This window comes from Coregonus clupeaformis, unplaced genomic scaffold (genome assembly GCF_020615455.1).
Source record: "Coregonus clupeaformis isolate EN_2021a unplaced genomic scaffold, ASM2061545v1 scaf0844, whole genome shotgun sequence".
In the NCBI taxonomy this organism is placed as follows: domain Eukaryota; kingdom Metazoa; phylum Chordata; class Actinopteri; order Salmoniformes; family Salmonidae; genus Coregonus; species Coregonus clupeaformis.
This window is the reverse complement of record NW_025534299.1, coordinates 111,217-123,616: the sequence shown is the minus strand read 5'-3', so window position 1 is coordinate 123,616 and position 12,400 is coordinate 111,217. Positions and strand designations below refer to the sequence as shown.

The 12,400-nt window shown below is 48.4% G+C and overlaps 1 protein-coding gene, 1 non-coding gene and 1 pseudogene across 2 annotated transcripts; 2 read left to right on the top strand and 1 right to left on the bottom strand.

Moving 5' to 3' along the window:
* Positions 1-229: 229 nt before the first annotated feature.
* Positions 230-1,858, bottom strand: LOC121557953 (E3 ubiquitin-protein ligase TRIM39-like). The gene has a single exon (XM_041871403.1). It carries the CDS (start codon positions 1,856-1,858, stop codon positions 230-232), a length of 1,629 nt encoding a protein of 542 aa, XP_041727337.1.
* Positions 1,859-2,715: 857 nt separating this feature from the next.
* On the top strand, positions 2,716-2,789 carry trnav-uac. Its single transcript has one exon. It is a non-coding gene; the product is annotated as a tRNA-Val (tRNA).
* A 6,455-nt stretch (positions 2,790-9,244) lies between these two features.
* On the top strand, positions 9,245-12,099 carry LOC121557968 (annotated as a pseudogene).
* The last annotated feature ends 301 nt before the right edge of the window (positions 12,100-12,400 follow it).

Genomic DNA, 12,400 nt, shown 5'->3' with positions numbered 1-12,400 from the left:
TACCCCCCCCAAAAAAAAAAAAAAATAAATAAATAAAATTGTAAAGTGGTTATCCAACTGGCTATAGGGTGAATGCACCAATTTGTAAGTCGCTCTGGATAAGAGCGTCTGCTAAATGACGTAAATGTAAATGTAATGTCAACTGACTAAATATAATCATTTCTAAATTGATATATTTAATGATTTGTGAATGTAATTATTGATTATCTGTTCCCTCTCCATCGTTTAATCAGTGTGTGTGATTGACAGGAGAGATGATGAGAGGGGCTGAGTTTTGACCATCATCATTATCAGAGGGGCCTAAGAATGGAAAGAGCTTCTCTGTAAAGGTGCATCCAGTGAAAGAGTATATATGAGACCTGGCCTCCACATCATAAAAGGAGACCTGACCCTCCTCATAGTCCACAAACATCCCCACCTTCTGGGGTTTCTCTCTCAGGGAGAGGATAGAGTTCAAGGTTCCATTAAGGTACACATTCTCATCCCTTCGCGACACAGTCCAGAGTCCATCCTCAGGTCTCGGTGTGATAATCCCCTTCCTGTCAGTGGACTCTCTGGCCACTCCTAAATTCCATCTAGTCTTACCCTTAACTGTCACCTCATAGTAAAATCTTCCTGAGGAGAAGCCATTCTTTCCAAGGACAAACCGATGACAATCAAACCTTTTTGGATTGTCAGGAAGATTCTGTAGTGTGTTTCCACATCTTACTTGTTTTCCATCTTCAGACAGGATGAGACTGGGATGTGCTGTATCAGGGTCAAGAGTCACATCCACTGCATACTGCTGAATCCTCTTCAGTTTGACTCCAGGCAGCTTCTCCATCTCTTTATTCAGTGTCTCATCCAGCTGAGACACAGCTCTCCTCAGAGTCCCCACAAACAGATCACTGTGAACACTGATCTCAGACCAGCTCTTGGTGGGTGGAGGGTTGCACACTAGGGATAGGAAGCTCTGGAGAAGTTGGAGGTGGTCCTCACTGTGGGAGAGCTGCTTCAGCTCAGTGCTTCTCCTCTTTAGCTCAGTGATTTCCTGCTCCAGTTCTTTAATTAGCACTTCAGCCTGCCTCTCTACTGCTTTCTGCTTCTCCTCAATTACCTTTACAAGCTCACCCTTGCTTTTCATAATGGAGCACATCAGAGCAGTGAAAACCTGCATACTCTCTGCTATCTCTCTCTCTGCGCCTCTCTTGCTGAGATCTACTGAGAGTTTGATACTTTTAACCTTCATCAGTCGCTCCTTGATAATCTGCTGCACTTCTGCCTCAGTTTTCCCCAGCTGAGCCTTCCTTTCTCCACACTCTTCCTCTATAGAGACAGTGTCATGAGTCTTGTGGTCTGCCTCAGTGCAGAACTGACACACACATGTCTGGTCAGTCCTACAGAACATCTCCAGGAGTCTGTCATGCTTCTTACACATCCTGTCTTCTAGGTTCACCACAGGGTCGATCAGTTTGTGTCTCTTTAAGGGTGAGGCTATCTGATGAGGCTCCAGGTGAGTCTCACAGAACGAGGTCTGACACACCAGGCAGGACTTTAGGGCCTTGCGCTTCGTCCCAGTGCAGACGTCACAGGGCACTATTTTAGGTTTAGGAGGGGACCCATTTCTACCTCTTTCTCTCATCTTTAAAAAATTCTCTACAACCTCTCTGAACGTTGTGTTGACACGAAGCTTAGGTCGTCTGGAAAATGTCTCCCGACACAGTGGACATTGACACAGGTCCTTGCTATTCCAGTACTTTGTGACACAGGCCCTGCAGAAGTTGTGTCCACATGAAGTAGTGACTGGCTCAGTGAAAATGTCCAGACATATAGAGCACAGGAACCGCTCTTCAGACTGGAGACTGCTGGAGGAAGCCATATCTAGACAGAGAAGGTGGAACTTTAAATGATTTCCTGGAATGAGTCAGCTCCCGATAGTTTCAGTTCCATTGTCAACACGGCATTTAGAGACACTAACAAACCTTGATTCAAGTTGTTTAACTATACAACATACAGTTTAATTAGTCAATGTTCAAAATTAAGTTAAACATACAGAGAGTATTGTAGTTGATAAAGAAAACAGGAGAATGCAAGAATTCACACAGTAGAATTTATCTTCACCTGCCCTTGTTAATCTCTACACATCTGTATCTGTGTGTGAAAGAGTGTGGGTGCTTTCTCAGATTTTTCGGTACTATATACTGTAGTATTCTTTTTAAAACAGAGACTGCGTAGCTGTCGTAACAGATTTTTCAGAAGAGTTTGAGACAGTTGACTTGTGTGCGCAACATACAGTACGTCTAAACACTTCAGTTTCACTTAAGTAAAGTGATGTTGACATGCTCCTCCCCACCCAGTGCTGCTCTGTGCTCTGGAACATAATTAACCCTTCACATGGCTGATCTCTCTTCATTCTTTGTTTCATAGTAACGTGAGTCAGCATTTCCGAAAGGCCCCTTGTCATTGCTACGCATCCAATCAAAACACGTTGTAAAGAACAACTTTGCATCCTTGAATGGAACATTCCATGTTACAACTCATTTACAAAGGACAGCATACGCACAAATCTCCTCAAATTGAGCTTCCAAGTAGTCATTAGTCTCTACATTAACAGCACTCACAGACAGCTAACTAACAGTATGTTATGTGTACGTATATGTAGCTTTCACCATCATATCTACTCATGGCCAGTTTCTAGGAATTTTATTGGGGGGTTTTGTAAGCGTGTGGTGACGAGTCCCGTGTAGCTCAGTTGGTAGAGCATGGCGCTTACAACGCCAGGGTTGTGGGTTCGATTCCCACGGGGGACCAGTATGAAAAAAAAAAATGTATGCACTCACTAACTGTAAGACAAATACAACTGACTAGCATAACAGATGATTAACAGGTACTTTTCTGTCTGAAAAACTCCATCTCAGTCTAGAACTTGTTTAAAGTCTTCTTGCATGGATATTTTTGGAAAGTTTGTGATTATTTTTTATTCTAAATTTGTGCAAGGTGTTCTCCCTCGCCTGTTAACAGGATCATGTTACTACGGTGGCTCAAACATGAAATAGCCATTTACTCTGATAAGAAAGTTTTATATTACTTTCTGTAAGACAAATAGTGAAGTTGTCTTATGTCAGAGGCAATGCATGATCATAACTGACAATATCTAAATTGTGGAAACGTTAAGTCATTACTAAACATTTTATGCAGATTAATAAAATAAAATGAAAACAGTCCATGTCCGCTTGTCTTTGTGAGAGCTGTGGGACAAGAGAGGATCAGCTCAATCTTGGACATGGGTTTGTGTGTCACGTTCGTTTAAGGTCAGACCAAGGCGCAGCGTGAAAGGCATACATGTTTATTTCACCGATAAACACACGAACAAAACATCAAACCAAACCAAACGTGAAGTCCTCAGGCTAAACACAAAACAAGCCCCTACACGGAACAAGATCCCACAACCCATGATTGCCAATAGGCTGCCTAAGTATGATCCCCAATCAGGGACAACGAGCGACAGCTGTCTCTGATTGGGAATCACACCCGGCCAAACATAGAACTACAACACCTAGAACGTAAACATAGAAAATACAACATAGAATACCACACCCTGACTCAACATACTAGAGTCCCATAAGTCAGGGAGTGACAGTACCCCCCTCCCACCAAAGGTGCAGACTCCGACCGCACCAACCTGACATGACAGGGAAGGGTCTGGGTGGGTATTCCGCCTCTGAGGCGGATCCGGCTCTGGGCGTGACGACCACATTCTCTCAGCCTCCCCGTTACGCCCCTGGTCTGGTCTGGACCTCGGCGTGCTGCTTCCCCTCTCCTTCCTCCCACGATGTACCAAGCCCTGTCTGGACCCTGGTGTGGGAGACCCCGAACCTGGAGAGGGGCTGACGTCTGGGTCTGAACTGGAGCCGCTGACCGGAGCTGGACTGGGCACCGGTGGAGCGGACTACTCTGGCTCCGGACTGGAGCCGCTGACCGGAGCTGGACTGGGCACCGGTGGAGAGGACTGCTCTGGCTCCGGAGTAGAGCTGCTGACCGGAGCTGGACTAGGCACCGGTGGAGCGGACTGCTCTGGCTCCGGAGTGGAGCAGCTGACCGGTGCCAGACCAGGCACTGGTGGAATGGGCACGGGCCGTGCCGGACTGGACACACGCACCACTGGTCTGGTGCGAGGAGCAGGAACGGGCCGGGCCGGACTGGCGACACGCACCACTGGCTTGGTGCGGGAAGCAGGAACGGGCCGGGCCGGACTGGGAACACGCACCACTGGCTTGGTGCGGGGAGCAGGAACGGGCCGGGCCGGACTGGGAACACGCACCACTGGCTTGGTGCGAGGAACAGGAACGGGCCGGGCCGGACTGTGGAGGCGGACTGGAGGTCTGGAGCAGAGAGCTGGCACAACCCGTCCTGGCTGGATGCCTACTTCCGTACAGTATGTGTGTGGCATTAGCATAGGACGCACTGGGCTGTGCACGCGCACTGGCGATACAGTACGTAGAACCGGCGCAGGATATGCGGGACCGAGGAGGCGTACTGGAGACCAGGAGCATTGAGCCGGCACACCCCGTCCTGGCTGGATGCCCATTTTTGCACGGCACGTGCGTGGTGCTAGCACAGGACGTACAGGACTGTGCCGGCGCACTGGCGACCCAGTACGTAGCTCCGCATAACACGGAGCCTGCCCAGTCACACGCTTCCTAGCTCTGCTCTGCTCTGAACCTAGGCTCCGCCAATTACCCCGTGTGCCCCCCCAAACATTTTCTTGGGGCTGCTTCTCGGGCTTCCTCCTCAACTGGCGCCCTCTGTGTTGCCGTTGCTCCTCTCCTGCCTGGGCATCTACCTTCGCCCATGGTCCTTTCCCTGCAAATATCTCCTCCCAAGACCACATCTTCCCCACCTGTGTCCAGGGTGTTTGCTCCTGGGCACGCTGCTTGGTCCGTGTTTGGTGGGATCTTCTGTCACGTTCGTTTAAGGACGGGTCAGACCAAGGCGCAGCGTGAAAGGCATACATGTTTATTTCACCGATAAACACACGAACAAAACAACAAACCAAACCAAACCAAACGTGAAGTCCTCAGGCTAAACAGAAAAACAATCCCCTACACGGAACAAGATCCCACAACCCATGATTGCCAATAGGCTGCTTAAGTATGATCCCCAATCAGAGACAACGAGCGACAGCTGTCTCTGATTGGGAATCACACCCGGCCAAACATAGAACTACAACACCTAGAACGTAAACATAGAAAATACAACATAGAATACCACACCCTGACTCAACATACTAGAGTCCCATAAGTCAGGGCATGACATTGTGTCTGTATGTCATTAAGATATCCACTAAGAGAGACAAACAATAAAACAATACACCCAAATCTAAAAACAATCATGTATATATACCCAACAATAAAACAATATATTGAACGAAATGAAATGTTTGTGATGGTGATGTGGTGAATTGGAAATTGCTCTGTATCAGACCAGGGTTCAAAGTGTATTTCTTCTTCTGTCAAATACGTTAGCTGCACTTGATTGAGCTTCCCAGGTGCAATATAACCAATAGAATAGTCACATAAGTACAAAAACCATCAATCTGGCACCATAGAAATATAATTATTAAATGTCTGGCACTCCATATACAGGCTCAGTCAAACGCTCAAAGTGTCTGAAAGAAAACAAATACTATTTGAATCCAGGTCTGTCCTGTATCAGTTTGACTATTTCCTAACTCCAATTTCTTCTACCCTGTGGTGGATATCAGGAATAAATCCCAGCTGACCCTGACCTCCATCATGTCCTCATTCTGCGACTGGCCCACTTCTGTGACTAGTACTGAGGATACGAAGAGGCAGGACACAGACGCAGGAATCAACATGGTCAAGGTTTACTTAACAATGAGAAAGAGAATAACAAGGAACGAGTAAACGACACGATGCTAACAATTACACACAACAATGACTGAACAGTCCAGGGCTATATAGTGGTGGTGATGAGATGATGAGGTGCAGGTGCGCTGGAGGTGATTAGGGTGCGTTGGGTTTCCATTCCTGTGTTGCTGAGGTGGTGCGCTCAGACCGGTGGCTCAGTAGACCGGCGAATCAGAGCGCCGGAGGGGAGCAACGGGAGGAGACGTGACAGTATCCCCGCCCCCCGTACGAGCGGCTCCTGCCGAAGGATGTTGCCAACCTTGAGGACGACCCAGAGGACGAGGAGCGGGCCGGTGAGGGCGCCAACGGTGGAAGTACTGTATTAGGTTGGGGTCCAGAACGTCCCCAGCCGGAACCCAGCTCCTCTCCTCAGGGCCATACCCCTCCCAGTCCACCAGGTAATGGAGCCGTCCCCCACGGAACCTGGAGTCCAGCAGCTCCCTCACAGCATACGCCGGACTCCCGTCAATGTCCAGGGGCGGAGGGGGTGTACCCCGGGGGATGGCGTCCGCCAGAGGACCAGGAACCACCGGCCTGAGGAGACACATAAAAGGTAGGTGAGACACGGTAGTGAGGGGGAAGGAGCAGCCGGTACGACACCTCATTAATCAGCCGGAGGACCTTAAACGGCCCCACAAACCTGGTGCTCAGTTTCTTGCAGGGCAGGTGGAGAGGGAGGTTTCGAGTGAACAGCCAGATATGATCACCAGGCTGGAATGTGGGAGCTTCACTGTGGTGGCGGTCAGCTTGGTCCTTCTGCCGATGAATGGCCCTCTTTAGACGGACATGGGCGGCATCCCAGACCTGTCCGGCCTTGTGGAACCACTCGTCGACAGCGGACGCATCGGTCTGGCTGGGTGTCCAATTGGCCAGGGCCGGCTGGTACACCAGGACGCATTGGAAGGGAGTTGGCCCTGTGGAGTGAACGAGGGAGTTCTGGGCATATTCTGCCCAGGGAAGAAACCTCGCACACTCACCTTGCCAGTCCTGACAGTGGCAACGAAGAAACTTCCCTTGCTCCTGGTTCATGCGCTCCACCTGCCCATTTGACTGAGGCCTATACCCGGAAGTGAGGCTGGCCGTGGCCCCGATCTTCTCCAGGAAAGCCTTCCACACTTAGGAGGTGAATTGGGGGCCACGGTCCGAGACGATGTCCTCCAGCAGTCCATAGTACCAGAAGACCTGTTGGAACAGGACCTCAGCGACCTGGAGAGCAGAAGGAACACCAGTTAGTGGCAAAAAACTTTGGAGAACCGATTTACGACCAACATGACTGTGGTGAAGCCGTCAGAACGTGGGAGGTCGGTGACATAGTCTATGGACAGGTGTGACTAAAGTGAGGCACTGGTAAAGGAACTAGTTTGATTGCTGGGGCGTTCCGAGGTGGCTTCGTTTGGGCACATATGGAACAGTAGTTGACATAGCAAGAGACATCAGTAGCCAAGGTGGGCCACAAGTATTTTTGTGATAGAGAATGCAGGGTGTGCATAATACCGGAGTGCCCTGCCGTAAGGGTGGTGTGCGCCCAGATCAGCAAGCGGTCACAGACACTGGTGGGTACATACACACTCCCCGGAGGGGAGTTGGCAGGCGCTGGGTCCTCCTGAGCCGCCAGGCAGATGTCTTCATCCACATCCCAAACAACAGGTCCAAAGATGAGAGACGGGGGCAGGATAGGACCCCCCAGATCCTTCTTTTCTCCGGTATGGTGCATCCTGGAGAGTGCGTTGGCTTTCACATTCTGGATTCCTGGGCGGTAGGACAGAATGAACTGAAAGCGAGTAAGAAATTGGGCCCAATTGGCTTACCTTGCCACTGGGAGAGGACAGCATCCACGCCCTCCTCAGCTGCGTCCACCTCCAGGATGAAAGGTCAAGATGGATCTTGGTGTTTTAGGATGGGCGCGGTGGTGAACCTCTCCTTCAGCCTCTTGAAGGCAGCGTCAGCATCAGGGTTACAGGCCAGCTTCTGAGGCCCACCCTTAAGGAGAGAGGTGAGTGGGGCGGCTATGGAGCTGAAGGACCTGATGAAATGCCGGTAGAAGTTGGCGAAGCCCAGGAAGCTCTGTAGGCCCCTGATGGTAGTGGAGACTGGTCATGACCTAACGGCGTCCGTCTTCTCTCTTTCCATGAACACCCCCTGAGGACTGATCGTGTATCCCAGGAAAGAGATGGCCTGTTGGTGGAATTCGCATTTCTCCCCCTTCACCAACAGGCTGTGTTCCTGGAGGCGGACTAGGACAGCTCATATGTCCCTGACGTGCTCCTCGAACGTAGCCGAGTAGATCAGGATATCATCGATGTACACCACCACCTGTCTACTCAGCATGTCTCGGAACACGTCTTTGACGAAGGACTGGAACACAGAAGGTGGGTTGGCGAGGCCTTAGGGCATGACGTAGTATTCATAGTAGCCTGAGATAGTGCTGAATGCAGCCTTCCATTCGTCTCCTTCCCGGATTCGGATCAGGTTGTAGGTGCTCCTCAGGTCCAACTTGGTAAAGTACCGGGCCCCTCGTAGCTGCTCGATAGCCGACGGAACCAGAGGGAGGGGGTACCGGTACATGGTGGTGACAGCGTTCAGCCCCATGTAGTCAATGCATGGCCTGAGTCCTCTGTCTTTTTTGGCCATGAAGAAGAAGCTGGCGGAGGCAGGAGAAGTAGAGCGTCTGATGAACCCCTGTTTCAGGGTCTCCGCCACATTCTTCTCCATGGCCTCAGTCTCCGCCCTGGAAAGGGAGTAAATCCGACTCTTCGGGGGGTGTTGTCCCTCCATCAGGTCAATGGTGCAGTCCCAGGGCCTGTGAGGAGGGAGACTTAGCTTTTGATGAAGAGAAGATATCGGAGAGATCTGCATACTCACGTGGAATGTTGGGCTGGAGGGCGGAATCCGGACTCTCCACTGAAGTGTTCTAATTTTGCTACTGATCAAGGTAGAAAAAGTGTGAATCAGAAATGTTAAACAAGGAATTATTTCAGATGTTTGGAAGGTTTTCCAGAAACATAAAAAACAACAGAAGTCAAATTCCACATGGGGATGAACAAATAACTCAGTCTAGGTAGATTTGACATTGCCTGACGACTCACACAGAATTATTTCGCTGCTCTATCGATAAGAAACAAACATTCGTGGGCGTGGCGTTTGGCCAGAGCAATGTGTCTGGGTAGCCAGGCAAGATTAGACCATTAGCAGCAAGAAATATCCCAGATTATGCCTTTAAACACACTCACTTTCGCTCATACCAACCACCAGTTTGTCAAGTCAAACCAGACAATGGCTGGAGAACTAAAGCTGAATGTGTTTTCTGTTTGTAGGAAAATGCCTGTGATCTCTGTATGCTGAAAGCCTGCATCTGCTGCTTGTGGAGCCTGAAGAAGTGTCTAACATACCTGAATCAAGTAAGTGTTCTATCAGAATCAGATTGATTGTCATGTGAGATGTTGATTATTCTTACTATTACACGTTATATCATTTACAACAATATATTACAATGGAGACTCATTCCAAGATGACTGCAATCACACATTGTTATTGATGATACTTCTGTCTCTTGTTTGTCTGTTTTCACCACAGAACACGTACACGGCCACAGAGATCAACAGCACCAGTTTCTGTCATCCTGGTAGAGAATGCCTTCAGAGTGGCCACCATCAACAACGTGGGGGACTTTGTCCTCTTCCTGGGAAAGGTAGCGGCCACATAGCGATCATGTAACAATTAACTCATTAGGAATTTGGGGCACCACGGAAGAAGTTGTTTAACGAGTTACCATTTCCCGAATTAAAGTCTTAGAAGATGTATTATTTACTAGCTAACTAAATAATAACACAGAATACAGACATACTTAATGCATGAGAAAAGTCCCTAGCGGACTAACAACAGCATGACTGCTTTGTTATCAAAAGGGGAGGGGTCAATAGAAGGAGAGAGAGAGGGACAAAGAGAGTCAAACTTATGGTACGTACATTTGGAAACTACGCTCACGGTAATCAGAATACTTAGCAGGTAAGCGTCGGCCGTTTGGGTAAGAAATGCAATGCATTTACGTGTAGAATGTCTTCTCCGTTGTCTCTCTGTTGAAACCAATCACTCCTATGGGGAAGGTGTCAATGGGTGTAAGGCTCTGGTTTGTCCACCAGAGGTCACAATGTCCTTTGTAGAGCTTCTCTGGTAGTGAAGTGGTTGTTAGACAGATACTTCAGATGTACCTACCAATGGTTGTCTGAGATGGGATTGTCCTTGTCACCTCGTGTCTTTAGTCAAAGTTCTAGACTACTTTACATGCCAGCTGCAGACTGGTAATGCTACGGTCTAGTGAGTTTCTTCTTCTTGTGTAGAGATTGAGAGTTTCAGAGTTTCTCACCATTTCAAACGTGTGGACTAACGTCTCACGTTTCCTGGTCTTGGAGTTTCAACCATTTGTAATGTTCAGCTCGCGCTGTACGTCGGCGGGTCTGTTTGGTCTAACCATTTAAAGCCGTGTAGCCATTGCTCCACGCTTCCTGGTCTAATGTATATTTAGTTACCAAGGCTTTTATCCTCGGGTAAAAAGGGGGTGTTCCATCACGCCGACACAATGTCTGTGCTCACTTGGGCGTGGTTACTGACTGGGCAAAAGTTCTAATGAGAAAACAATTATCTCATTAGAAGGCTAAAATCACATTGCTATCTTAACCAAAATACTCTTACTTAATCAAATATTTAATTCAACATTTAGATGTAAACATGACAAGTAGAATATGTACACTTTCCGAGTTACAGTTATTTCTTGATACCATCCTTAATGATACCATCCTTACTCCTGAGTGGCGCAGTGGTCTAAGGCACTGTATCGCAGTGCTAACTGTGCCACTAGAGATCCTGGTTCGAATCCAGGCTCTGTCGCAGCCGGCCGCGACCGGGAGACTCATGGGTGGCGCACAATTGGCCCAGCGTCGTCCAGGGTAGGGGAGGGAATGGCCGGCAGGGATGTAGCTCAGTTGATAGAGCATGGCGTTTGCAATGCCAGGGTTGTGGGTTTGATTCCCACGGGGGGCCAGTAAAATAAAATGTATTCACTAACTGTAAGTCACTCTGGATAAGAGTGTCTGCTAAATGTAAATGTAATGACATCACAAAATAATAAACAAAATTACATGATTAATTATTTTAGATCCCCACTGACCATTCCACACATTTGCATGTCAGAAATAATGTTCCAGTGTCCAATCTTTTGACGTTACAGTTTTTAGACGGGCCACACTCTCTCTAGACAAAGGCATTCCTTTGGTGGATACTGAAAGGCAGAGAGAGAAAGTTTATCTCCTGCATAAATGTAGGACCCAGTGTTAAGGTGTCAAGATCGGCACAGCCCCCTCTTCCCCTCTTCTGTGGGAGAGAGGGGGTCTGGCTATTTTCAAACATTTGCCTAGCTGATGGGTCCTTTGATCCACTGTCAGGAGAGTCATGATACCCTTTCCTCTTTTCTCCCTTTCTCACCCTCCTTTCTCTCCATCTTTTCTTGCGTGTCCAGGTACTGATCGTCTCATGCACAGCGTTCACCAGCGTGCTGGTGCTCAACTACCAGCAGGACTACACGGTGTGGGTGTTGCCCCTGCTCATCGTCTGTTTGTTCTCCTGGCTGGTCGCCCACTGCTTCCTGTCTGTCTTTGAGATCGTGGTGGACATGCTCTTCGTCTGCTTCGCTGTGGACACCAAACACAATGACCGCAGCCCCAGCCAAAAGTTCTACATGGACTAGGCCTTAATGGCAAGGGGAAGGGAGGCGAGGCTGGGTGGGAGATCATGGCTGCGTCCCGATTCTCCACCAAAAAGGAATGGATTGGTGTAATCATTGGCTAGAAGGAGTTTCAACATTTGTTAACTTTATGTTGTGTTCACTTTAGAAGAAGGGTGGAGAATCAGGATGTAGCCTTATATATGTCTCTGTTCCATTATCCACACTATCATTCCAATTACATCAGGACAAACATTCTTAGTGTTATGCTACTGTGGATAATGGAACATAGCCTGTGTTTTTACAGAGTACCACTTTAATCAATTTCTTTATGATGAATAGCGTTTATGCACATATTACACTAAATTATACTTGCCCCCTATCATGTCAACACAGAACACACACGGTCACTCTCTCTCTCTTCTCTCTCCCTCTCTCCAGGAGTGTGTAGAGAACAGTAAGAAAATGTTGTGAAGGGATCGGCCCGAGACGGTCATGAGATGAAGCACATGGGGAGTTAACAAAACCCTTCCAACAGAGAATACGTCGTTTTTTTAGGTGTTAAGGTTGAAAATGTGGGCACTGATAAGCATTTAAATTGGAAGTCAGTGGCTGTACAGTAACATGCTATAAATGACGTCAGAGCTCAGGCTCTGCACCTTGCAGCGCTATATGGGTTTTGACTGACAGCTGTTCTGAAGTTCAACACTGCACGCGACAAGAAGTTGCCCCCATCCCGCCTGTTTATTGGGCAACTTTTGTTGGCTTGAGTGAG